The sequence below is a fragment of the Clupea harengus genome, chromosome 2 (genome assembly GCF_900700415.2).
Source record: "Clupea harengus chromosome 2, Ch_v2.0.2, whole genome shotgun sequence".
Lineage (NCBI taxonomy): Eukaryota > Metazoa > Chordata > Actinopteri > Clupeiformes > Clupeidae > Clupea > Clupea harengus.
The window spans coordinates 30,613,337-30,639,957 of NC_045153.1; the positions used below are offsets into that span (position 1 = coordinate 30,613,337).

Genomic DNA, 26,621 nt, shown 5'->3' on the forward strand with positions numbered 1-26,621 from the left:
AGTATCCTCTGGACATGCAAGTGCATCTGTCAGGGGAGCCTTTTTGTCTAATTATATTTATAAAACAGTGACATAATAAAGACATAGACAGGGAGGGTACTATGAGGAGGACAAACTCCAAGGATTTCTTAGGTGAGGAATGACCAACACAAAGGACTAAGCTTCACAATGCCACATGGTTTAAAACAATGATAAAAAGAGAGGGAGTGGTATAATACAATAGGTGATGGGGATGTGGTATACTAAATGATTAAAGGCTGGAATCAGGTCAAATACAGAACAGCTGAGGGTGAGGGAAGTAATGGATTTCCCTTGTTTGTATTTCTTTTCACAAATTGAACTTATTCACTCAAAGAAACATAAAGAGAACATCAATGTAGGATCTTATATTGATGGCAAACATGCAGAAGGGAAGAAGTAATTATTGCATCTTTTTGTTGCGTTTTAAAATCTTTGGTGGTGGTGTTGGGCAAGGCACCTTCATTTACGGTCCATTATACCACCTACATGACCTCCAGCCCCTGCATACGCCCTGATACTGATGACTGATAACATTCCACACAAGAGACACTGCATGATTAATAATAAATGTTTTACTGATTTATGACTGAAGTATTAACAGGAAAATAATTACATAAGAAATATCCAGAAATCATAATTTATATTACTGCAGACAGACAACAGTGAGACGTAAAAAATTACACACAAAAGAGAGCCAACTGCGTACAGTAGGGAACTGGTCCTATAGTTTCACAACCACCCAGAAACGATAACCTGAATATAAAATTCCAGTCCTTGAAATCAGCTGAGAAGGTGCTTCTTGCCAAGAAACTGCACTTTTCTGTCAAAGGCCGTGGAGCGTACTGGTGCATTTACTTCATAAAATGGATTCATTGCAAACTAAAAATAAAACAAATGGAGATTAATCAACATTGACTTATGCTGTGAGCATTTCTTTAACCTCTAAATAAACAAATAACCTACCTTGATGTATAGGTCATAAACATCATTGAAGAAGTTTTTAATTCCATCCTCTTGCCGCACGTCATGAAGCATGATAAATCTCATATGTAGACAAGGTGAGTTAAGGCATACAATGTGGCATAGTAATCGAGTTCACGAAATACCAATCAAGTTGCTACAAGATACTGAATGAGCTTTAACACATTTTCTCAATAGTCAATTGCATGGATGTTTCTAGTCATTTTTTAATTTACACAAACCAACACGAAAGGCAAGATAGCCACATTTCATATATGCCTACATCCTTGTCAACCTGCTGTGTTCCTAAGTAACCTATTTCATAGTGCATGAATGAGAGTGAATTAAGAATGTTGTTGAATTGATTTCTTTAGATGTGGGTAAGGTCAAACCAAACCAATTTTCAGTGGAAGCATAATGACAAGCGTCTCAAACCCTTTCCTTTTGATACATGTAGATCAGATAACTCTTAAGAAGAAAACACTAAATAGTGTATGACGTAGATAAGTAAAGGATATGACCAGCAGTGACGAAGGCAGACACAAACCATTCGTTGAATTTATCCACAGTTTTCAAGTACATATTATTTGAAAGCCACATATTTTCGTCTACCAGATCAAGCGCTGCATGAGCGATGAACTGGTTCAGATGACGGTGGTCATCCTACAAAATGTAAAAACAAAATGGGTTACCACATGATGCGTAAATAACCAACACAGTAATTCATAATGAAATCAACCAAACACCCAACAAACCTTTGACTCCGATTTACCAGGAGGTAGAAACTCCATCTCAAAGACGGGATTATCATGATGCCCAACCATAACAAAATAAAAACTTCCCGACATCTTTTCTTTTCTTTCAAAACTGTAGGAGCAAATCGATTTGATGTTAGCCGTAATGTTATCGTGTGTTGTTAGCTTCAAAACAGTGCCGAATATAAAGAGGTGTGCTGGCAATGCGTTAATTCATCAACACTTACCATAGCTACAAACTGTTTGAGAGATATATACACTGCTATTTCAAATAACGTAAATATAGCTAGCCCTGGAGGTGCTAATGTTTACTACCAGTCGAACAACCCTTTCGGATCTACAAGGCAATTCATTACATGACACAGATACACCAATACATTTACTGGTTTTGTGTAAAACACACACACACAGTTGTAATCATATTTTACCTGCAATCAACGGGAATCACTTGACGATGCCAGGCAAACCCTTGTCTGAACGTATAATCTGTCGCATGAAGATGACGTCAGAGCCCTTGTAGGGGTGTAAAAAACATTTGCTATAAAATAAATTATCAAAATAATGAAGTGTTTGCCATATTAGCATATTATAATTACATTACAATTTCTGGAAATGTATAGATTCATTTTTATTATTTTTTAAACACCATTAAGGATACGTCATACATATGAACCAGGAAGCGAGACAGAGCACTCATTTGAATTGGATGGGAAGTTCGTTACTCGCTCCTCCTTGTCGCTTGAGCTTGTAAACAATTGAAGCCTCTTTGGTTTCTAAGGGGTAAAATAACGGTCCCCTTTTATGCTTTCTTATTTTGTCTCACGCATTTTGTTGCAAACATTCATAAACACTTGCTAACCAGGTTGTTTGCGAAGAGAGGTGACCATTGCAACAGTATTTACAAGTTTCATCAGGATGTCGGGACGTAAAGAGGAGTCCCTGTCTCCAGATGAGATGAGGAAGAAGCTTTATCAGACATTCAAAAAGCGAGGAGTTCTCGACACTTTGAAGGTATGTTTTGTTTACAGCAGTTTGCAGAAACAAAGAATCAAAGAGCTCAGTAATTCTCATTTTCAACTGACATTCCAACTTAATTTGTTACTTCCACAGTCAAAGAAGTTTTCAACACAATCTATCAGTGCAACCACGCGACTTCTGCCTACCCTGACGCGAGTCACTTAATTTTCCATTGCTTAAATAGCTGACTTAAGTTCTAATATCCCTGTCCAGTCCATTGATGACTAAACGTTCGCAATACCACCTGTATCCCCCAATCATGATGAGCACGCCACAGTGATCTTTGATGTAGGCTACTCTCATGAACCTCATGGTCGTTTTACCCAAGTCTTTAAAGATGTATTACGCTTTATTGGCCCTTGTATTATGTGCCTGACAGTCAAATGTCTAACAGTCATCTTGCTTTCTCTGAACATGCAGTGACAGTGCAAACTAACCAGAGTATTTAAAAACATACCCATGTTTAAATGACTATGGCTTGCAGAGATAGAGATACATGGTCATTTTCCCTTGTATTAGAACTGTTCTTAAGAGCTTATCATAAGAATTATATGTCTTTCAGGGCCCAACTTTGCCCTGACGGTGTTTGATGGCATATTGATTTCTGCCGAAAGAAGTCCTGCCACTTTAATAATTGTAGGCACTAGTGCAATTGCTTCTCCTTGTCTGTCAGAACCCATTACTATTAGTAATTATTATGTTACATTGCTGACTTAAAGGCAACAAAAGCTGCTTGGCAACAGCCATCATATTATTCACATTATTTCATTATTTTGCCATTCGTGAATTAAATCCCTCTGGTTTTGAATAATATCCTTCATATCATCACCTGCAGTATCATTTAAAGGAGACTTTTCTGTTTTGATACAGTTGAGGAATAGCTTACCACTGTCATTTGAAGTCATTGAAATCCCAATTAAACCTCCCCTTTTTCAGTTTTGTATACAGGGTTATTTATTCTATTTCGATTTATTACCGTTACTAATGTACACCTTAATCCGTGTTGTTTTTAACTGTAAAGATGAAAGTCCAATGGCTTTGTAACATCTGCAAAAATGACAACCGTGTCTTTTTTTTTTTTGTTCACCTTTCTAGACCCAGCTTCGAAACCAGCTCATTCAGGAGTTAAAACACCCAGAGAGAGAGAGCCTGTCCAAATCAGTCCCTGTAAAAACAGCTTCTGTCATAGAGATCGCCTCCAACAGCTTGGTGATTGAACATTTAAGGAGCTCCGGCTATGAATATACCCTGTCTGTATTTTATCCTGAATCTGGCATGAGCACAGAAAAGGTGAGAGCTGTTGCATGATTGGCATCATATCCCCTCTGTTGTTTTTGTACCTCCTTTGATGACTCTTCACCCTCTTTCTTTTCAACATTCTTCATTTTCAGTGTTTTTCAACCAGAGACATTCTTCAACTCGTGAAAATCAGTCCGCGCTCATCTCTGTATAAGTCCTTGGTATGAACGGCATAATGAAATCCATAACAGCATTGCAATCTTACCAAAAAATGTCTAGATCTTGTTCTGTTAGTAACATGATGGTTGTCTGTGTGTTTGCTCTACTTACAGACATCAGACATTCAGAGAGAGAGTCAGAAAGGTACAGTCTACTTTATATATTTCTTCATAATACCTTATAATCCCCCCTCCTAAACTATGTTTAGTATATTCTGTATCTTGTTTCCTGTGGTAGTAAGCACTGTGTTTTCCACAGGCTTTTTGATGAACCTTCTGACTGAGTTAATTGATCACCATATGCACAGGGATTTCAGTGATGCCAACACACAAACCACGGACTCTGAAGCATTTAGAGAATCTCTTGGTAGGCTCTTATAGTGCTAGTTCATTTTCCTCCATAATACAGGCCACATTTATTTAAATCTACAGAATTATATTTAAATTGACAGAAATCTAATTCACTGCCTCTTTGATATGCTTGCAGTGGAAAAGATGCAGATGATTGATGAAGAGTATGAAGTCCTCCGTTCCCAAGGTAACAGGTGGCACACATTTGAGGCTAGACTTGCCGAATATAGAAAAGAGATTGAGGAACAAGCACAGGCTGAGATCAATACGAAGGTATACAAAACCACAGCACCATTATTTACTCATAGAGCACCATGTTACTTCAGTCTTTCAACTATTGTTCACTTGTGTGATGTAGATGTTGGGAAATGCATTATTATTTTTCCTTTCATAACCCAGATATGTAAACTTTTAATACCCTTTTGCTAGCTTCAACACTACAAGGATGCGGAAATAGTCAAAGTGAAGATGGAAGAGAAGGAAAAGGCACAGAAAGAGATTTCGGATTTCAGGAGAGATATTGAGAGAACTTACGAGATGAAATCCGAGGGCCTGATTCATAGAGAGAAGAATGCCATAGAGAGACTGCAGAAGCAACAACAGGTATGGTCTTGCTGATAGACTATACTTATAATAATATTGATATAATAATACACTTTATTTATATAGCACCTTTCATGCAAAAGAATGCAGCTCAAAGTGCTTAACAGCAAATACATTACGTGCACAAAGAAATGACATGCACAGTGAATCCACATAAAAATAGACATCAAATAAACATAAAACGTATCACTGATTGGGCTGTTCAACTGCTAATCATCATCAATGGGAAAGCACGGCACTTAACTTTAAATCTAGAAATGAGGTGGTGAACAATTTAAAGTTGCAAAAGTGCTTGACATCAGGCTACCCAAACTCTTAATGTGAAAAAGATGTTTTATTACAAATATTGCAAAAGTTGTGGGGGAAATGTCATGCTGATTGACGGTGTGATTCCCAATTCCAGATCGAAGAAAAGGACATCTACATGCAGAGGCAGGCTGTGCTGAAGGAGATTGAAGTGGTGCGGAACAGAGAAGCTGAGTTAAGGCAAAGAACTGAAGCGTTTGAAAAGTAGGTCCATGCCTTCTCTCCTCATCAGTCTGAGCCGCTCTCACAGTGTGTGCATCACTTCACGGGTGGCATCTCTCATGTGCTCCTTTCTCAACTAGAACTTGTAAGCTACAGGAGGAGAAGACTAAAGTCACTGAAGACCTGCTGAAGAGAAGAGAACTGGCCGTAAAAACCATGGAGGACACCTATGACCAAAAGTTGCAGAATGAACTTGCCAGGTGGGCAAAAGCTCACTTCCAATGACATCAACCTTGTCTTTTGCAGACCCATTACTTCATTAATGCAAGCTCTGTATTGAACCAGTAGGTGTCACTGTTGTGTAGATGACGTCTTCTAGGTTGGCCTTATTCAAAGCCATCCATATCGGTAGTCTTTCCCTTTTGTGTTTAACTGTAACGTATTATTACTGCTTTGCCCTGTGATTAATTGATCATTGAGTTGGTATTGCGTGAGCACTGTTCTGTTTTCACTCTGTTGTCTTTAAAAGGGGGTTGTAAGCTCTGCTGTTGTCCCTGGTGGTGTACACAGTGGTGATTAATGTAGTGATTATGCCATTGTAACAGGTTTGTCCCCTCCCCACCTCTACAGCCACTCTGGATTTATTTATAGGTCGTAAATCTGGCAAGTGTGGGCAGCTGTCAGTGAGCATTAGGTTAACAGGCTGGAGGCCTAGACACACAGAGAGCGGACGGCCAGCAGCTGAGGCCAGCCATAGTGCTGCCTGCACACACATGCAGGGCGTTTTTGGGCCAGCCTGGCTCTTTTGTCCCACAGTGCACCCTGACATTAATACAGAGCATATGACTGCCATGAGTTGGCTGGAGCACGCAATTCACTTCTTATGAGACATTTAGGGAGTCACCACATATAGTGTTAACAAGTGCAGTCTTACGGTATCATGGCTTTCTATTGTGCTGTGTTAAGTTTACTTCTAAGTGTTTCTTTTTTTCTCTCTCTCTAGATACCAACAGGAACTGAAGACAGACTATGTTAAAAGGACTGAGCAGCTGTCTTCAAATGAGAAAAGAAATAAAGGTTAGCACATGACGTTAGTAGCATATTCGTGTGTCAGTCAAGTTTTTTTTAATGATGATTTTTGCATTTGTGTATGTGTGTGGGTTCTTACAGAGGAGACTGCACACATTCAGAAGGAGGCGTCTGTGGTTAAAGCTAAATTACAAGAGCACAGCCAAGCTCTCTCCGAGGTGAAACGACTACAGGTAGTTTAACCCCTATGAATTGCATTTGGTTCATTTGGTTATAGCATGTAAATATAGTATGTATGTATTTTTTTCCTGATATTCAAGTTCAAAGTACTTTATTTGTCATTGTCACAAAAACAACGAGACAGTAGAGGCAGCAACAGACAGCTAAAAATTGAAATTGCTGTGGACATTAACTGCCACAGCTAAATAATAATAAATAACAATCAATGAATAGATAAATAAATATCCCTGAGTAAATTAAAAAAAGAAATATATACATTGAGGTGCATCAATAGTTGCAGGGTGGAGTGTTAAGAGTGCAGTCTATGAGGGCGGGCCGGGCCGGGCCGGTTCGGGGGGGAGGTGGGGTGGTTTTGGGTGAGCTGTTGAGAAGCCTTATTGCACGAGGGTATACTCCTATATACATATACACTGATATGTGCTCCTTAGTATATCTTAATGTGGACACCTTCCCAAAGGCTTCCCCAAACTAGTGAGATGCAGAAGTGAAGTGAGTTTCCTAGTTTTGAATCATTCAGAAGCCAAGAGAAGTTCAGAACTAGGCTTTGGGGATTTAGGATGTCAGTCAAAAAGTAGTTCACTGAGAGAGAGGCAGGGGGGGAAAGTCATTTTTGTTTTCAAAAATCAAATAATTAGGGGTTTCTGGCTCCCTTTTTTGTGCTATGTGACTTACCATTCTATGCTGAGGCCACGTACCACTCTTTTTCTGGCAGATGGAGTTCGACACAGCACGGTCCCAGAACTCTCTGCTGAGCCAACAGAACGAGCTCCTGAGGGAGAGGCTGGAGAGCATGAGTGACTACACCGCCCAGAGGAGGGAGAGGGTGGAGCTCCAGGCCGAGGTGCGACTGCTGAAGCAGCAGGTGGAGGAGGCGCAGGAGGACAACCAACACCTCCGCCAAGGTGAGACGCGCCGACAGCATGTCCTCTCTCCACCTGACCGGCGGAGGGTCAGAGGTGGCTCCGGCACAGACGCTGTCAGAGTGAGGACGCGCCGCCACTGTCTCTTTGAAAGGAATCAGAATGTCAACCAGAGTTTGCAGGAAAGGGTGGTGATAAGACATATACTCAGGATTACTGCACTAGAGGTGAACAAGAAAGTGAAAATGTCAAATCTCCTTAAAGCTGGGCTTTGCAGCTCAACTCTTTCTTTTTTTTTTTTGTGCATTACAATGTTACTGGAACTTTCCAGTCGAAAATGACACAGCTGGAGTCTCGCTAAGGCTTTTCAGTTTGTTTGTTGTTTTTCCATGCCTCCATGTGAAGCTTTTCAAAGTCGTTTGCACAGATATTGCCCCACAAGGGGCAAACTGGGACAGGGCACAACTCCTCCCATCCCCCATTTAAAAAAAAAACGAAAACAAAAGGAGGAGAAAAAAAAAGTTCTTTTTGGATGCACAAGCCTTGCCGGGCTTCTTGGCTGTGTTTGCAGCCCAACACTAGTCCTGGGAAAGGGAGCGAAAGCAGCAGGAGGAGGAGGGGGGGGGGGGGGGGACTAGGGGCCCGAGGGGTGCTGAGGAGAGAAACACAGAGGCCCCTTCTCTGACGAGGGCCCCGAGCCAAGGCCACCCTCCCCTCAGAGGGGCACAATGCTCTTCCTGTCCACAGAGAGCCGGAGGGGATCAGTAGGCACATCAACACTGGCAGCGTGCTCATTAGGCAGAAGACACAGCGCACCCAGCACAATGATCTCCCTCTGCCTCTGCCTCTCTCTCTCTCTCTCTCTCTCTCTCTCTCTCTCTCTCTCTCTCTCTCTCTCTCTCTCTCTCTCTCTCTCTCTCTCTCTCGCGCGCGCGCGCGCGCTCTGGGACCCACTGAACCTGAGATGACAAAACCCTCGCAGCACCTCATACCTCACTAATTATGAATTATTCAGCACAATAGCCGGGGCCTCTTCTTGTTTATATTTGATATCTCCTCGTGTCGCTGTGCATTTTTCCCGTTGTTAATGTCTCCCTGTGCAGTGCATATCTTTCTACAGCTCTTTTTCTGCAGATCGACATTGTATTCCCCTACATTGTATTGTGTATACATACACCATCACATCCCATTCTACTCAATTGTGTACCACAAGTGTGTGTCAACAGCTCCAGCTCCCAGTCCCAGGTGACGGGGATGGGGACGGTCTAGGGACCGGGTTGCCGATGCGGATGTTGTAATCAGTGTGTTGTGCCGTGCAGCTCTCAGCCAGCCGCCGGCGGAGCAGCTGGCCCTGCAGACGGAGCTGAAGAGGCTGGAGGTGGCCCAGAGGCGGGCGGAGGAGGAGCACGAGAGCCAGAGGCAGGTGCTGCACACTCAGCTGCAGCGGGAGGTCAGTGAGAGGCCAGAGCCAGGCCCACACCGGATGTGACCGCGTGAATGAAGTGCTTGTCTGATGATGATCATGTGGATGTTAATGGTCTTGGTGGATTTGTTTCTGGTGTTGTTGTGGATGTGCGGCTCCCTGGAGAGAGTGAGTGAGTGGGTGCTTAAGCTGCGCTGGGGTTTCCTGCAGGTGGAGCGCGTGGCCCAGCTGAAGAGCCAGCTGCTGGAGTGTGAGGAGAGGTCCCAGTGGATGGCCTCCCACGCCGAGGACGTCAAGATGCAGCTCCGCCAAACACAGCTAGGTACCCATGCCTGGGGCCGTGCTGGCCGTCACTGACCTCTTGTTGGGAGTCCTCTTGTAGATCGTCTGTAGTATCCAGATTTCACATCCCCTTGTAGTAATTAGATTCCATCTTTAATTATATCTAGTGGTGTTGTAGTGTTTCCTCAAAAGATGTTTGCAAAGAAATTGTGCAAACATTGGTCTTTTGGTGGTGGGCCATCAACTCCTCCTGCGTCCTCAACCCCTTTTTCCCTGCCTCTCTCTCTCTCTCTTTCCCCCTCTCCCTCTCTCTCTCTCTCTCTCTTTCCCCCTCTCCCTCTCTCTCTCTTACCCCCTCTCCCCTCCATTCTGTCCTTGCATGGTTTGATGTGTGCATGTTTGGTCCAGCCTTGGAGAATGAGGTTCTCCGTAACCCCAAGCCATCCCTGGTGGACCGTGCGGTGCTGGAGCTGAGCAGTGACCTGGTGGTCCCCCCTGACATGTATGTAGACAGGGAGGTGATGAGGGCGCAGGCGTTTGATGCAGGAGGGGGCTCAAGGGGGGGGCGGCAGCACCCCCAGAACCGCAGCCCCTCCCCGGACTCGGACCTGGAGCTGGTGGCCGGAGCCAAGGCCCGCATCCGCGAGCTGGAGAAGGAGGCGGACACGCTGGAGGAGGCCTACCGGAGCTACCAGCAGAGGGCGCTGCACGCCGCCGTCTCCCACATCCTGCCCCAGAGAGCCCCGTCCCCCACGCGGCTCAAGCCCACCGCCCTCCTCTTCCAACACCACGCCAAGGCCCTGCCCATGGTGCACCAGCGGGTGACCTTCGCTCACGACCCGCAGGCCCCCAGAACTGACACGCACCCCCTGCTCAGAGAGTCGGACCTGCAGCCCGTTCGCTACGGACGAGCCCCGCCAGCGGGAGAGGTGACCCCGCCGCAGCGGAGCCTCTCGCCCGCACCTCGACGCCTGTCCTCCACACCCGTCTCCATCGCTAAGACGCAGAGAAGGCGAGAGGTGCTAGAAGGTACTGCTGCACAACAAGGTTCATCCTCTCATAACCCCTACAGCAGAGCAATCACTAGTCTGTTGGATGCATTACATTACAGTGTAGATTCATGAGATGGAAGCATTCCTTGCGTAACAGTACAGTCATGACATTACAGTGAAGTCAAATTGGTTGTACTTTATCGCAATATGGTGTTCAGTCAGCTTCCTAAGCAGGACATTGATCTGTGCTGCTTGAATGTTGACTATACAGTATGTTTGGAGCCTGTGTATAACCTGTCTTCTCCTGTGGGGTGTGTGGACTTACACAGAGGCTTTGCCGGTGCCCTTAGCTGGCAGCACGTCCCCAGAGAGGCAGCTGTCCCCGATCCCAGCGGCAGCCAGGCGGTCCGGAGATTTCAGCCCAGTGCTCAGTGACCCAAACAGCCCCCAGCTGAAGAGCACCAGCCACCAGCACTCCAGGTACCCTCGAGTCCACCAGGCCACTCCAAAGGCCACTCACTGTGTCCTGTTTAATGTTGAACCAATGTCCTAGTGACTGTATTCTTTCTGTTAGTCCCCCAGAAGTTGCTCAAGATGACCCAAGTTCAGAGTCGTCTACTCCACAACCTGAAAAAATAGACATTGATGACCTGACTGAGCCCTCACCAGGTAGGGACCCCCACAGACTTCTTCCGGCCAGAGGCTTAACCAATCCGGTGACTCCACAGACTTCTTCTGGTCAGAAGCTTAACCAATCCGGTGACTGCTGTGTTGTTCATTGGAGGTCTGAAGAGATTTGTATCCACTTGCACTTGTGTCCTCATTGTGACTGACTGGTGTTACCACACATGTTCCCAGTGGAGTGCAGGTGGAACTGTGTACTGTGATGGGCTGCTATTCACGCTTGCTCAGTGTTTCTGTGCCATTATGCTGAAACCCATACAATGAGCTTGTGTACAACACTCACCAACCTCTGTTTTGTTTGTCTGGAACTTTAATAGCCATTTTTTTGAAATGGCTGTTGGCAGTTCTAATTTTAGTATGACATCAGGTATCAGGTGCTGTCTCTTTAGTGTCAGATTAGAGATCCATTGCCTTCCTGTGGTCTGGCTGGCATCCTGCTCTTGCTATAAAACACCTGTTCTGTTCTGCTCCTGCTGCTGGTAAACAACTAGGGCATCTGGGCCAAAACACTGCTGTCCAGTGTCCATTTCACACTGCTGTCCAGTGTCCATTTCACACTGCTGTCCAGTGTCCATTTCACACTGCTGTCCAGTGTCCATTTCACACTGCTGTCCAGTGTCCATTTCTGTCCACACTGCACTGTTGGAGTGATTTAATTGTCGTGTACAAGGCTTCTTCAACAGAGTTTGTGTTCCGTATTAGGGAAATCATATGTAAGCACATGTTTCAGCTTTCTGTCTTGCATTGTGTTTGATACTTTTTTTTTAAGTAATCAGATGCAGGATGAAGACATCTATTGGCGTATATTCTCACCTACAAACTGTTTGCCAAGATCTTCTCAAATGAAAGGCCCTTGAGTTGCTTCCCAGCACTCTGTAAGGCGTCTGTTTTTAATTAACATGCAACAGATCAATAAAAATGTCCTTTCACCGACCACTGAGAAGCCCACAATAGCAGAGGTTATTATGCATTCGGTGCGGGTGCCATGCATTCTAGGCTGCACTGAAAGAGCTTCTTTGTGCTTTTTTTTCTTCTCTCTTTCTTCCTTTCTGTCTATCTCTCTCCCCCTCTCTCTCTCTCTCTCTCTCTCTCTCTCTCTCTTTCTCTCCCTAGAGCCCAGTCACATTCCAGAGCTTCTCCAAGAGGAGGGCATCCGTGTCAGTGAGGAGGCCCCTGAGGGGCACACCGCTCCCCCTTTACCCAGCCAGCCTAGTGAGTGCCCCCCGCCCACCCCACCTCCCCACGCCCACCCCACCTCCCCAGCCTAGTGTGTGCCCCCCGCCCACCCCACCTCCCCCGCCCATCCCAACACCCCAGCCCATCCCACCTCCCCCACCCACCCCACCTCCCCCGCCCACCCCACCTCCCCAGCCTAGTGAGTGCCCCCCGCCCACCCCACCTCCCCAGCCTAGTGAGTGCCCCCCGCCCACCCCACCTCCCCAGCCTAGTGAGTGCCCCCAGCCCATCCCACCTCCCCAGCCCTGTGTGTCTGTGTCATGTCTACTGCCACATCATGCCCTTGTACCGCACTCTCACCCAAAGTGCTGTATGCTACTACGTTTATAATGTTGGCAACCTGTCGGACTCATAGGTGCACCTCAGGCGGAGGAGGAGGAGGAGGACGAGGAGGAGCTGCGCTGGGAGCTGGAGAGGAAGAGGCGAGAGGAGAAGAGGAAGAGGGAACAGCGGGAGGCCCAGGAGAGAGAGCTGCGAGAGCTGGAGAGACTGGAACAGGAGCGGGTGTGTGTGTCTGTGTCTGTGTCTGTGTCTGTGTCTGTGTCTGTGTCTGTGTCTGTGTCTGTGTGTGGTAGGGGGGAGGGGGGGTTGCTGCCAGAGGGCAAACAACCATAGCTTTTCCCTTCTACTTACTAGACACAGCAGCACTGACTGACATGTCTGTCTCCTCCCTATCACCAGCTCCTGCAGGAGGCACAATATGAGAGCCGAGAAGCGGAGGGGGAGCGGGGAGGCACCGAGGAGTGGAGCCGGGGGCAGGAGGGGGAGCGGGGAGGCACCGAGGAGTGGAGCCGGGGGCAGGAGGCGGAGGCGGAGGCGGAGGCGGAGGCGGAGGCGGAGGCGGAGGGCTTTTCCCAGGAAGAGCAGAGGGAGCAGGTGGAGGCCAGCAAACAGCTGGAGCCTGAGAGGGGCCCCGCCTCCGACACGGCCGACCCACTGCAGAGATACATGTCCATGGTCATGCAGGGGCCAGAGACTGAGCGCCAACAGGTGATCACAAGCTCACAACACACACACACACACACACACACACACACACACACACACACACACCTGATCACACACACACACACACACACACACACACCTGATCACACACACACACACACACACACACACACACACCTACACACCTGATCTCACACACACACACACACACACACACACACACACACACACACACACACCTGATCTCACATTTCTCCATGAACAGTGACACATTACTAAGTGCTTCCCCTTCAGCTGAAGAGAGCGAGCGAGCGAGCGAGCGAGTGTGTTGTTGTGGGTGTCTGGTGCAGCTGTCTGCTCAGTCTGCCTTAATGTGTGAAATGGATTTTTCAGAGCCCAAGGGGGGAGGAGGCCGAGCGGAGGAGCCTGGAGCTGGACATTTCATCTGATAAAGACAACAGGTAATACAGCCTGAAGTGCCTGGGAAAGTGTGTGGGTGTGTGTGTGTGTCTGTCTCCATGCCTGGATGTGCATCTGACTAAAAGAACAGTGGAAGTTCTCATATTAATCAGATTAAACATATATTATTCATATGTTCATTTCCTTTTAGTGTTGCTGCTTTTTCACACGAAGAGGCTGATGAAGACTTCTGGTGAAATAGAACTATTGTCCACATGATGCAGTTTACAAATGAATTTTTTTTTAATATATTTTTTTTATATTTATTTATTTGTGTTCAGCTTTCAGATTTTATGTAGTGTGAATTTGTTTCTGTTAATACAAACTGAATAAAATCGATAAATGAAAACATTCTTTTGTGGTTGTGGTTCCTTCTGTGTTATGTTTTTTATTTTTATTCAATTTTGTCAATTGTCATGGCATGTTTCTGCCTGGCCTTTAATATGCTGTGAGTTGGGGGAAAGGTGGGTGTAGAGCTGGCATAAGGAAAACATGAACACATGGAAGATCTTTTGCATTTAGTGGCTTTATTTTTGATGTAATAAAAACAAGTACCAGGCTGGTTGACAAATGTCCAAAGGTATCACTTCAAAACAAAAAATGGACTTCCTGACACATTGGGCAGTGGGAAGCTTTTTTTTTAATTTATGTCTGATGTTTGGTTGGGTCGTTTTCTTTCGATGTTCAGTACATGTTTTTGTCCTTTAATGCTCAAAAACACTTAAATTATGAAGATACACTCGTACTCTTGCTACTGTACATTTGAGACTACCCTTTCCCAATATTCATCAACACAATTTGGTCAAAAACTAAACTTAGGTCCAGAGGACTAAACAATCACTGTACATGGTACTGTCCATGTAACATTCTGGGCCAGATTGCCTGTTTTGTCTCTATTAAACTAGGGGTCAACTTTGTAATAACCAATGGATGCCATCATAAAAATGTATTTGATAACAAAGTACTGTTTAACAACAATATAATAAACGTTATTAAAAGTAAAAATCTCAAGAAAGCCCTCAACATTTATAGAAAATAAGGGTACACTATTAGGTTACAAAATTGGTACTATACAAGGGTCATATAATGATCAAATGAACAATAAAAAAGTATAACTACAAGTCAGCTCTAATGACTATATCTTTGACATATAATGAATTACTTTGTCATGGCTAAAAATAAGAAAGGAAAAGATGAGGACTTGGGCACACACTGCCTACTATAGATGTCAGTACAAATGACTACACATCATCTGGATTACTGCAAAAACATTTTTCTCTTTCATGCAATAATGAGTAAACATCAGAATAAAAACATCCCTGTAAATCTCCCCTAGCTAGCAGAAAACAGACAGTACATCAGTCATTTTGTCAGTTTGCAATCGCACATCAAGAGAATGCTGAAATGCAATTGAGGATATTCTTTCAGTAAAAAACGGTACATAGACAAAAAATACTGACGTCAACTATCTTAACATTGTCATGTTCGTAAAATGGTCCACATCCTGACTTAATACTCCTAAATCTGGCTGCAGGTGCTAACATTCTCACATTTCGTACTTGTCCAACTTCAAACCTCCCACCCTCTCTAGTTTACGATCATCCTTTGTCCTTCTGTCTCAGCTTAGTATGAAACTTTCTGGAAGGAAGACATGTCACAGTTGCTTAGAACCATTTTAGCATTTGATTTGTTATTACGGGACATTCACTAACAGTTTCAGTGGAACCAGTCAATCTAACCACACGACTGGCAACAGCATTTTTTGTTATTTCCAATATTTTGGTCAGTTTGGAAAGCTTTAATTTCTCCATAGTGGTTTCTTGTAAACTATGATGGGATTTCTTTTTTTTTTTTTTTTTGTACATTTTAATGATTTTTTTTCTGAAAAAGGCATGGTGCTATGACTATGTTACCTTCAGAGCACAGTATTAATCTCTAGTTAAAATGAGTGATTCTGTATGAGCTCACATCAGCACACCTGAGGTAGTTCAGGGGATCAGTCAATCACATCGTTTCCCTCAGGGCTAAAAGATGGAACTGTGACATTTGAATTGGGCTGCCTGCTGTCAAAGGAAACTGAATGAGGGAACCTGGAGCGTTCTAGTTCTGTGTTCTGTGTTCTGTGTTCTGCCCCAACCTACTATTTTCAGTATGTTTTGTTTTTGTGCAGCAAGGCAACAGAGGGAGTGTCATAGGAAGCCAAACGCATGCATGCATATTAATACGCAGCAGTGGAGTGCTGCTATGCTGTGCATACTGCGTGTCCCACCACCGTCCACAGATGCAGTTAAAGAGCCAAGACCAAACATATCGAAGTGTTTGTGCAAACTCAAACACCCCCACATTGCACTCGTTTTTTTAATCTGTGATTTAGTAAGGCGTACAGTAGGATGTACTATGTATCATAATCAAAATGGCATCTTTGATAAGGGAACAAACCCTTCTCTATTCCCTTGTTAATGGGCTAGCTCTGGTCTGCCCTATAACCTAACTGCTCCCGATAGAACAAGTAGTGCAATGTTTCAAGCTTCTCCAGCACTGACTAGAGTAAAAGAGAGGACTACAGCCGGAGTAAAGAAAGAACAAAGAGTGTCACAACAGTTATATCTCAACATGACCAATAGCAAAAAAAGGTTTGACACAGTTGTTTATCAAACACAAAGAGGTCCAACAAACTACTCTGAGAGTTAGTGCAGAAGCAACACTGATGCATTAGTTTGTTAGGAGCCAGGTTAGTGCTGTGCTGTGTGCTGTGTGTAGACAGTTGGCAGGTTATTGGAGCTGAATGTTCTCTTGGTCCGACCCCTAGGAGCTGGCCTTGGCAGTGGGTGTGTGAGGGGTTTGGGGTGGGGGCGTGGGCCGTGGGCCGTGCTGTGTAATCCTTAAGAGTAGGAATTGAGGCATTCCTTTGAGCGCGACTGGATGTCGTGCAGCTCCCGCTCCTCCTTCATTTTGATGTCTTGGTACGCATGCATATGACTTGCGTCTTTAAGGTAGGCCCAATTTGCGGAGAGAATCATGAGGAAGTGGATCTGGAAGAGAAGGGTGAGGTGGATGGCCAGTGAGCATGTCAGAGATGCAAAGCAAGCTACACAAATGTGGCTACGTCAACAACAACAACAACAAACATACACACAGTTAAACCCACAGGAGACGCCTGCTCGGTATACATTTGAACATCATCATCATTATTTATATTATTATACAACAGAACAACTCTAGGTAAGGGTCATGTTAGAAGCAGGAGGAAAGGGGAGAGAAGGAAAGGGTGTGAGGGTGTTGGGGGGGGGGGTTCTGCAGAGCATGCAAGCGTTGAGATGGAGGTTAGTAAACTTAAGATGGAGGAGTGAGAGGCATTCAGTGAGGCTCCTTTCCTGTCAATGTTCAATCTCAAGAATGAGACTAAACACAATAATCGAAAGACCATTGGTATTTTGTACACAAAGCATGTTTATTTTTGTATAGAAAGAGAAAATAATAACTACAGTCTCAAAATCTTAGGAAAAAAATTAAATATTCATGAAATATGTAATATAAGTATTCATAAACATTAAGGAATTGAGGAAAATAAGCATGCAGGCTCTGTTAAAACAAAATAATTTGAGCACTTGGAACACTTGAATGGAAATTTCTGGATGAGTAAAAAGAAAATGGATGGAACAAAACATGACCCTATCATCAGCTGAGGCGATCAAGGCAGAATAAGGTCCCATAAAAATGACATTAGAATAGAGGAGAAAATATTCTTTAAAAATATATAAGGCTGTCAAACAAAAGTATACGCTTGGCACTGGCCCAAACATTCACAGTTGTGAATGAATGTCTGTTTTTTTGCTTTTAACTTTTCTTGTCATATTGCAAGAGCATAGCTCTTGATCGTAAGGTAATCTTACCATAATACTGACAATCTGTAATACTTAATCCAGCTTCAAAATAATAATAGCACAAGTTGGAAAGAACGTAAACATGTATGTGGAAAGGCACTGTACCAAGGCGGGCTGGTCCTCAGACCACAATTTATACTAGGAACAGAGAACTCTTTTCCCAAAATTTAGGAAACTCTACTATCAAATGTTGACATGTACACTGAGGCCTAAAAGACAACCTTCCGAAGGACTCCTGATTATCACTCTCCCTTATCCTCCCACAGACGTTGCATGCTATTTTTTCTCTCTTTTTTCTACAAATGAAATCTTTCATCTTCCTAGTGGTTGTACTACAGAATGGGATGGAGCACCATCTTGCCCAACCCCACCCTGAAGACAACTCTACCAAGGGGGTCCCTCCAGCCAAACCTGTCCCTGTGTCTAAAACACTAAAGAATGCATACAATCTGCTATTTACACATTATGTCAATAGAAATGGAACACTTTTTTTCTCTCTATTTTCTGTTTTTAGTCCGTATTGTCAGTGGCTGCTTTCTCTACTCAGTGCAGTGGCATTAACTGTACTGTGCTCTTAAAACTTAGTGCAGCAGTCTTCTCGACTCTTAAACTTCAAAACAGCAAAGTTATAAGTGGTAGCCATCATGTAGATCAGCTGGTGGAAGAGAACAAAATAAAAGGAGTGAGACAATATTCCAAAGACTGGGAAACCGCTCCCACAGTCAACCGCTACATAGGCCTATACTGACTTCTGAATCAGGCAAATTGCATATTGATTGAGAAGATGTTCATGTGAGTCAATGAGGGTGAAAAGACACCATGCTTAAATCTCATACTAGGGACAGAAAAGACATACTATATGTCCTGTAAGATAACACAAACATATTCATGGGTCATCTCTGGATAAGGAAATAATAAGATGGGCATCCTTCGTGTAGCAGGGCAAAATGAGAATGATAGCATCTGTGAGGTAGAAAGGCCATGGCCACTGAATGAGGACACATCGCCTCATTCCTCTGTTAATATAAAAAGCCAACCAGTGGCCTTGAAGCAGATGGTGTGCAGCGAATGACATTGCTAATGAGGAGAGGAGAGGTGAGTCTGTACTCTGTCTCGTGTACACTGTATGGGAAATGCACTCAGGTAGGGGGGGAGGAGCATTCTACTATGCATACTAGATACAAACCGTGCAAAAGGGGCTTAACTGAGTATGGACGAACGGAGATAGATGCAAACCTACCAGAGCAATGACGGTGGCTCCTGCCCCAGCGCAAGCTACGATGTACAGGTGGTAGGACAGGTAGAACTGGGAACAGAGACACAGACGTATTAGATCCCTACAACTCTGACTCGGGCTTTACACACATTGCTGTCAACTGAAGTTGCGTTCATGCCGTACCTCACTGGTATTACAGATGTCGCTTAGTGTGGACCCACAAGCCTTTCCTGGAGTGGCATTCCAGGGAATGATTCCTTCAGAGAAAAACAACAAGACAAATTCTCACTTGTACCACAGAGCACTTGATAACGGTTGTGACAGATTGTTACCTACATACTTCACAAACATTAAACAAACAATTTCTCATGCTATGGACAATCTATAGGGATAATGTACTGTATGTGCCATCCAACAGTGAGTTCTCTCTTCTACAATTGACATTTCACAGAAAACAAATATGTCCCCCCTTACCGTACTGACGGACGTCAACACAGATGGAGTCCACAGAGGTGAGGTTGGCCATGGGGGACTTCATGGCTGCACAGGTGGACCACATGTTGTAGAAGAGGAACACAGGCACCGCCGAGAAACCAAACACGCCCAGCCAGGCCACACCCAAGATGTAGGTCAGGAACACAAACTGCATGAAGAAGCAAGTGTGTTTAAATAACATTACTGCTTCTGTAACGTGTTTAAATAACATTACTGCTTCTCAAACGTGTTTAAATAACATTACTGCTTAAACGTGTTTAAATAACATTACTGCTTTTCTAATGTGTTTAAATAACATGACTGCTTCTGTAACGTGTTTAAGTAACATTACTGCTTTTCTAATGTGTTTAAATAACATTACTGCTTCTTAAACATGTTTAAATAACATGACTGCTTCTGTAACGTGTTTAAGTAACATTACTGCTTCCTAAACGTGTTTTAATAACATAACTGCTTCTCAAATGTGTTTAAATAACATTACTGCTTCTCTAGTTGACTGAACGGATTGAACAGAAGAAAAACTGTCCGTGGAAAAAGTCCATGGATCACTAGAGCAGAACATGTTCCCTAGCTGGCTTCACATCTGTAAAAGGGCCAGACTTCACGCCAGCCTGATTCTGACCTCACTCACTGTCTCCAGATCAATCGATGTATTTCTAAAAACCTCTTCAACTGGCCAGTGAACAACAAACAGCACAAGCGTATGATATAGCACGGGGCTGGAGTGAGTGAGGGGGGAAACCCACCATCCCACTGATACAGCGTCCACAGATAGTGGTCTTGAACTCGCTGTGGAGCTCCTTGACGGCGCTGGTGGTGTAGAAGCCCTCCGCCAGCAGGATGATCCCGTACAGGAAGAAGAAAGAGGCGATGCCATAGATGACGTACTGCATGAGCTGGATTCTGTAGCGGAGGGAGAGGAGGCAAACATGTCTGATTCACTTACTCTTGCTTTCAATAAATAAAAAAAGATTCAATGAAACACTGAGTCTGACTGGGTTTGGTTACAGGAGTTTGTCAGTGTGACCTTAGTGTTTGTGTTCGTAGGAGTGGAGGTGAGGGGATCTCATGACTCATTTGCTCCCAGACTGAAAGTGAGATTGTAAATTACAAGCAGATGTCAACGGCAGTGACAAATGTATGCCCCATCTCCAAAGGTGTCAGCTGGTGCGAACCCAAACAAGTCAAGAACAGATACTGGGTGATGTATGTCTTGTGGAGGATTTGTTTAATGGTAGATGACATTGTTCAGCCTTGTAAAATAAACAGTGCTCTCATGAAGGATCTCCGAAGCTCCCCAAAGAATCCACATTACGTCACTTGCTAGTAGACAACCAGCATTCCTTGAAGACATCCATATTAGGGAATGTTTTTTAATGTTTAATCTGATAGCGTAGCAAAGGCAGTGGGAATTATCAATTTGTCATAGCAAATATGAAATCTGACCCACTCAATGCAACTGATAACATAAGTAAAGAAAAATCAGTTTATTGCCTACCCAACCATCTCTCTATCTCTCTCTCTCTCTCTCTCTCTCTCTCTCTCTCCCTCTCTCTCTCTCTATCTATCTCTCTCTCTCTCTCTCTCTTTCATTCACACACACACACAGTACTCTCTGTGATACTCACACATCCGTAAGCATGGCATGGTCACTGGTGATCTTGGAGAAGTGGTTTTCCAGGATGGTGACGGTGCCAGTGAGGGCCACATGGCCGCAGCCACAGAAGAGGGCCACTCCTGAGAAGCAGAGGATGGTGGCCACCAGGGAGGCGTACGGGACTCCGCCGAGACACTTGATACAGCACTCAAAGCAACCTGCACACACAGAAGAGGAGGAGAGCAAAGTTAGAATGATTTTTTCCTGTTAGAATGATTTTTTCCTGATTTTTTCCTGATTTTTTCCTTTCAGAGATATTATATCTATTAAACCAGTGGATGGAGGATGGAAACCCCCTAAGCCTTAAAGAGCGCTTTAAAGGGAATAAGAAATACGTTTTATCTTCTATCTAAGCATATCTCCTAACTTGCTGTGATATTGCTTTATGTGATTCAGGACCACATTAAACACAAAGAACAGTGAGTCCTTCCTGTCAGTACAGGGACTGAATGGTTCTGTTTGGGGATATGAAGAGAGAAGCCCTAGTGTCCGTGTGAAAAAAGATGCTGTTTGATTCCTCCATCAGTGACCGCCACACTGACTCTGTGTTATAGAGCACGATGCATGGATACAGATGAATGCCTGGAATGTGCTGCTTAAAACAGTGACCATTCCATTCACTGCAGACAAAATTCGCAACAAAGTCCCTCAGTGACCAGTGCTGCACTGTAGAGCACAGATCAGCAATTCACAGGGGTTTGGTTTGCAAGTCTCAACTAAGCTTTTCAAAACAATGACCTGTATATGATAAATGTTCTGATATTTTTTTATGGAGCAATGAACAAGTTCCAATGGAGGACAGTGACTTACAACACAAAATCGCTGCCACATTTGAATTCATTTTATGTGAACCACATAAAAACATGCAATTTAACTGGGAAATGAATCACACAAGAATGGCCTCTGGCAATACACAGCCCAAACACTGTTCACAGATCAGTATGAGGGAATCCTTAGCCTAAGCCAGGCTACCTCATACTATTTATGAGTGCAAACTGCAGTCCTGTGAGTGAGGTATGCTGGCATGAGTCGAACTGTTTGTCAGCTGAATAAAAGCACAGTAATGGGAGGCAGGCAGGCCAGGGTGAGAAGAGCCAGCCAGTTCCCCTAATGGAAATCAATGGCATTTCATGATGGATAAATGAAGTGACCCAGATAGGCAAAGTCCTCTGTCTTGCTGCAATGTATATTACTCTAGAGCATAGTGCATGGCAATGTATGCAGTTTACATAGACTTCAGTTTGTCTAAATCATCTACCTTTATAAAACCTATGAAGATATCCAGTACAACTATAAACGCACATAATTCCTGCCATATTCCTGATGAGGTGTTAGGTGAAATGTTTTGCAAAGACACTACTTTCCGGAGTTGTGAATCTACTTCAGATTTAACTGCCAGTTGGTGAAAATGGAGAGAATAGCTTATCTAAATGAAAGCCTCTTGAGCGCAGCTGAAATCCTGAAAGTTCGATTGTGTTGTGCTCTTTCTCTTAGGAGACAAAGGAAATTAAAACATATATTAACAGCAGAAAGAGCCTTTCAATGGAGCTGCTGTCAGAAAGTTCATGCCAACCTTTTGTGTGGCACAGAGGGATAAAAACATTTTTGTCCCTGGGCTGGTGAATAGCAGTTGCCATGGCAGCACGTTAACCACAATCCAGTGAGTGTGCCCGCGGCTGAGTCCATTACTCTACCCACGTTTCACACAAACAGACACTCACTCACTCACACAAACACAGAGAGAGAGAGAGAGAGAGAAAGAGGGAGAGAGAGAGAGACAGGAAGAGAGGACACACAGGTTGGACAACAGTTTTTTGTCAGGAAATTGAACACAGCCACACTAAGCGGAAAGCTCCGAGCAGAGTCCTGCTCTACATAGTCCTTTATCAGTCTGAGGCAGTCTGCTTCTCCCCGGGGAAATCTGCTTGCTGTCACTCTGTGCTCTGCAGCCACTCTGGCGTCCAAAAGTAACCCCCACAAAGTGATTCCAAACCCGCGTGGCTAAAACTGAAGTGGAAGTGCAATCCTGACGCTCTGGTCAGTGTACATTTAGAGGTTTCATCTATGCTGCTGCCTTCTCACTGGGGTCACATGAATGAGCCACAAGTCAGAGGAATTTGAGTTTTCAGCCGTGCCTGTGCACACTCTCTCCCTCTCTATCACTCTGCTGTGATAGTCCTGTCCATCCTCCTCTTCGTGCCCTCCAGGACAGACTCCAGTTCAGCTCACGTGGCTTCACTTCATCTTTAAACCCGGGGTGATTTCATCAAGGGGAAAACTTCCTGTCACTGACTATGTTCAGCTGTGAATGTCATCACCTGTCGTGCTCCTCAGTCTGAACCCAACTTCAAAAACCCCTCTAATCATGGAGAGGCCACCCTTTTTCACCGAGTGGCCCCTAAACAACGCTGTGCTTTGCCGTCGGTTCCAGACCCCCGCCATGTTGTGATATTCAGGTTACACCAGGAGAGCGCGGTGCTAACTGAACTCTTAATCCCATCCTGTTTTAGTTTGAACGCACCGATGGTGTTACACTGGCGGCGCGTGCGGCAAAACTCCAACCTTTGTTATACTAGATATGTGAACAAAGATCTTTATTCTCCAGCGAAGGGGTGGAGGGGTGTTGAGGTTTAGCTAACGTGTTGTCTTAAAGAAGTCTTTAAGCCCATACCACTGTTTGCTCAGCTGGAGAGGAGACACGGGAGCAGGTGAAGGAGTAAACTCTCCATCAGGCTCCAGCAGCACCCGTGAGGCGACTGGGCCCAGTCACCTACTCCAGCTCTCCATCACGCAAACCAACACCTTCACCTTCACTTCTCCTTCAGAAAGCACATGGAGCCAGTACAGGTAACGCTCAGGCTTTCTACTGCTTTAGTGCGGCCCCCTCGTAGCCCACAGCATGGGTTCATTCTGCACTCCCAGGAAGGACACGTAAGGGTGACTGGGGATTCAGGGGGCCCCAAGAGCCACAGGGAGTCGTCTGATCTGTGAGGGTCTAGGGAGAAGGTGGGTTTTCCTCTTCAGGAAAGAACATGGCCTTGCTCCGAGTGTTGCAGTGTCATCCGAGTGGATCAGAGGGAGTCATAAGAGGCCGTGCCATCAGAGAGAGAGAGAGAGAGAGAAAGAGAGAGAGAGAGAGGGAGAGACAGAGAGAGAGAGAGAGAGAGAGAGAGAGAGAGAGAGTCATAAGAGGAGGATGTGGTGAAAATTCTTGGGGTGTTGAGTTGTGAGACGGAGATCTCGCTTACTATTGATTTAAACCACACCGCCTCATTGATCTCCTTTGTTACCAAGGCTACTTTCAAAGGGTCCTGCTGTGAAGCCAGTGAGAGTTATTATCAGTGCAGATAACAATCATGACCGCGCACACACGCACACATATTAGACAACACACAGTACATGGAGAGAGGACTGCCGCGGGGCCAACCACAAGCGCTAAATGAAAATCACATTGGTAGTTTTTTCCCCTTGATGACTTTCACATGCTCTTGCTCCCTGACTGATATCCTGGCTAAAGCACACACAAACCCCCCTTTCACACAGGCCTTTTCCTCCTGGGCTGGGGAGAGGGTCAAGCAGAGGCATAATGACGGCAGCCAGCTGCAAAGACACAGTGCCAAACTGTGGTCCTCTCATTACTGAGACTCACGCCATAACTGCACTAAACGAAAGGGGGGAAGACAGTAAGGATGCTGCTCAATGGACACAAAGCGTCCAGTGTGAAGACTGCTCTGGATGTTTGGTCAAGCTGGGGTCCCTGTGGGGAGGTCCATTGAGAGGCGCCCAGGCCCAGGCTAGTGCTCTTCCGCTCTCTTATTCGGAGCCGGAGCAGAGGGCAGCTCCACCGCCGTGCAGCATCCTGTTTCTCTGTCCCACACACCAGCACACACCACCATACACTTCACACACCAGCACACACCACTATACACTTCACACTCCACAACACACCACCCTACACTTCACACTCCAGCACACACTACCATACGCTTCACACCAGCAGCTTCCTCTGCCTGTTTGCTGATCGTATCATTTCTCTCAGAAATGACTCTCTCTCTCACTTTTCATTGCATACACAGTTACACACACACACACACACACACACACACACACACACACACACACACACACACACACACACACACACACACACACACACACACACACAAACACTGATTGATATCCAACTATAACATCTGGTGAAATCCAGTGCTTAGGACTGATTACTAATGGGTTTGTTGTGAAAGATATCAGCCCTGGGTAAGCACTAGTAGGAGTCACTAACTGGCTGTAGTGCAGTTCCTGTGTAGTGACCACCTTTCTCTGCCAAACCTGATCAACCTGTCATTTCATTGCACACACACACACACACACACACACACACACACACACCCACACACACACACACACACACATACTGAAGATAAGCCGATAGCAGCTGAGACAGAAAGACAAATGACAGCGATTCCGTGGACGAGTGAATGTAAATCACAGAAAGAGACTATGAGAGAGACAAAGTCCCCCCCCCCCCACCAGACTGAACCCTCACACCAGTCACCTCCATCATCACACACTCCAGACCACTCCATCACGCAGCAGATACAGCTTCTTCACCCCCTCCCTCCTCCCTCCCTCCCTCCCTCCCTCCCTTCAGTCCACCTCCAGACATGTGTGATCCCAGACTGTCAACAGCACACAGCCTCCAGCCAGATGGGTCCCTCTGAAGAGCCACGTGAGCCACTTCAATCCAGCACACACACTCACCTCCACGGGCTTCTCCCAATCAGGTGGAGCTCTTTTACAATAACAGGGACTGCGCCAGGAGCCCTGACGAGAGGGGGGTCTTTGTTACAGTGTCTGCAAATAGGCAGGGAAATGAATGGGAGGAGATGTGTATTTCAGCGTGTTTCACTGTGAGTGATTACAGGTAATTATGGCCCGTGGAGAGTATATCATTTTCCATCTCCCCTCTTTCTTGGGTGATTATGGTTTGCTTCTGAGGCAGGTAATCATGGAGGACGATCTCTATCAGCATCGTGTCGTAGGCACCTAATGTGTGCTTCCTGTCTGTCAAACAAGCCATGTGATGGTTTACATGAGGTGTTAAAGAATTCTTTCTCTTTCCAACACTCTCTCCCACACACACACACACACACACACACACACACACACACACACGCACGCACGCCGCAGGCACACGCACGCACACACACATGCGCACGCACGCGCACGCACGCACACACACACACACACACACACACACACACACACACACACATGTGCGTCTATCCACCTCCCCCCTACTGTCTGTGGATGAGACATGACCCCGATCCAGGATGTGACCTCTGTCCTCCAGCACCTTCACCCTAGCCTTGATCTTCCTGCTGGGTCTGCATCAGGGCGCTGCCACAACAAAGCCACGCAGTCATCCTGTCCGCTAGCCCACAAACGGCCCACAACAACAACAGATGTTTTCTGTTGGTCTTCAACGCCAAACTCGGCAGTTTTACTCCCTCGGGGGGGGGGGGGCACACCGCCAAGGCGCCGTTTATGAGATGCATTCTCATTTTCCACTGCTGTTCTTTTC

The 26,621-nt window shown here is 45.2% G+C and overlaps 3 protein-coding genes across 7 annotated transcripts in view; 1 reads left to right on the forward strand and 2 right to left on the reverse strand.

Moving 5' to 3' along the window:
• Positions 1-575: 575 nt before the first annotated feature.
• On the reverse strand, positions 576-2,248 carry trappc2 (trafficking protein particle complex subunit 2). Of its 2 annotated transcripts, none has more exons than XM_012825107.2 (5): positions 2,165-2,248; positions 1,737-1,848; positions 1,500-1,644; positions 985-1,070; positions 576-900 (listed from the first exon to the last, which is right to left on the reverse strand). In XM_012825107.2, the coding sequence occupies exons 2-5, from the start codon at positions 1,827-1,829 to the stop codon at positions 802-804; spliced, it is 423 nt and encodes a 140-aa protein (XP_012680561.1). In that variant the 5' UTR covers positions 1,830-1,848; positions 2,165-2,248; the 3' UTR covers positions 576-801. The 2 variants fall into 2 exon arrangements, with proteins under 2 accessions (XP_012680561.1, XP_031416495.1); XM_031560635.2 differs by lacking the exon at positions 2,165-2,248 and adding an exon at positions 1,964-2,129.
• A 186-nt stretch (positions 2,249-2,434) lies between these two features.
• ofd1 (OFD1 centriole and centriolar satellite protein) lies at positions 2,435-14,139 on the forward strand. Of its 2 annotated transcripts, none has more exons than XM_031578293.2 (22): positions 2,435-2,747; positions 3,849-4,043; positions 4,145-4,213; positions 4,325-4,355; positions 4,470-4,577; positions 4,698-4,834; positions 4,991-5,164; positions 5,568-5,674; positions 5,773-5,892; positions 6,636-6,709; positions 6,803-6,894; positions 7,614-7,803; positions 9,081-9,211; positions 9,395-9,506; positions 9,875-10,495; positions 10,788-10,938; positions 11,033-11,127; positions 12,256-12,354; positions 12,734-12,882; positions 13,060-13,368; positions 13,720-13,787; positions 13,937-14,139. In XM_031578293.2, exons 1-22 carry the CDS (start codon positions 2,652-2,654, stop codon positions 13,980-13,982), a joined length of 3,174 nt encoding a protein of 1,057 aa, XP_031434153.2. In that variant the 5' UTR covers positions 2,435-2,651; the 3' UTR covers positions 13,983-14,139. The 2 variants fall into 2 exon arrangements, with proteins under 2 accessions (XP_031434153.2, XP_042558806.1); XM_042702872.1 differs by having other exon boundaries at positions 9,977-10,495.
• A 154-nt stretch (positions 14,140-14,293) lies between these two features.
• The window catches only part of gpm6bb (glycoprotein M6Bb), a 29,077-nt gene continuing 16,749 nt past the window's right edge, over positions 14,294-26,621 (reverse strand). For 2 of the 3 annotated variants that reach the window (XM_012825111.3, XM_031560614.2), the window contains exons 2-7: positions 21,009-21,195; positions 20,127-20,283; positions 19,360-19,528; positions 19,069-19,142; positions 18,910-18,975; positions 14,294-16,817 (exon numbers count right to left, since the gene is read on the reverse strand). In XM_012825111.3, the coding sequence (XP_012680565.1) occupies positions 16,668-16,817; positions 18,910-18,975; positions 19,069-19,142; positions 19,360-19,528; positions 20,127-20,283; positions 21,009-21,195 (803 nt within the window). In that variant the 3' untranslated portion in view covers positions 14,294-16,667. Of the gene's footprint in view, positions 16,818-17,217; positions 18,325-18,909; positions 18,976-19,068; positions 19,143-19,359; positions 19,529-20,126; positions 20,284-21,008; positions 21,196-26,621 lie in introns of those variants that run through there. The other variant, XM_031560626.2, reaches the window with a different exon arrangement.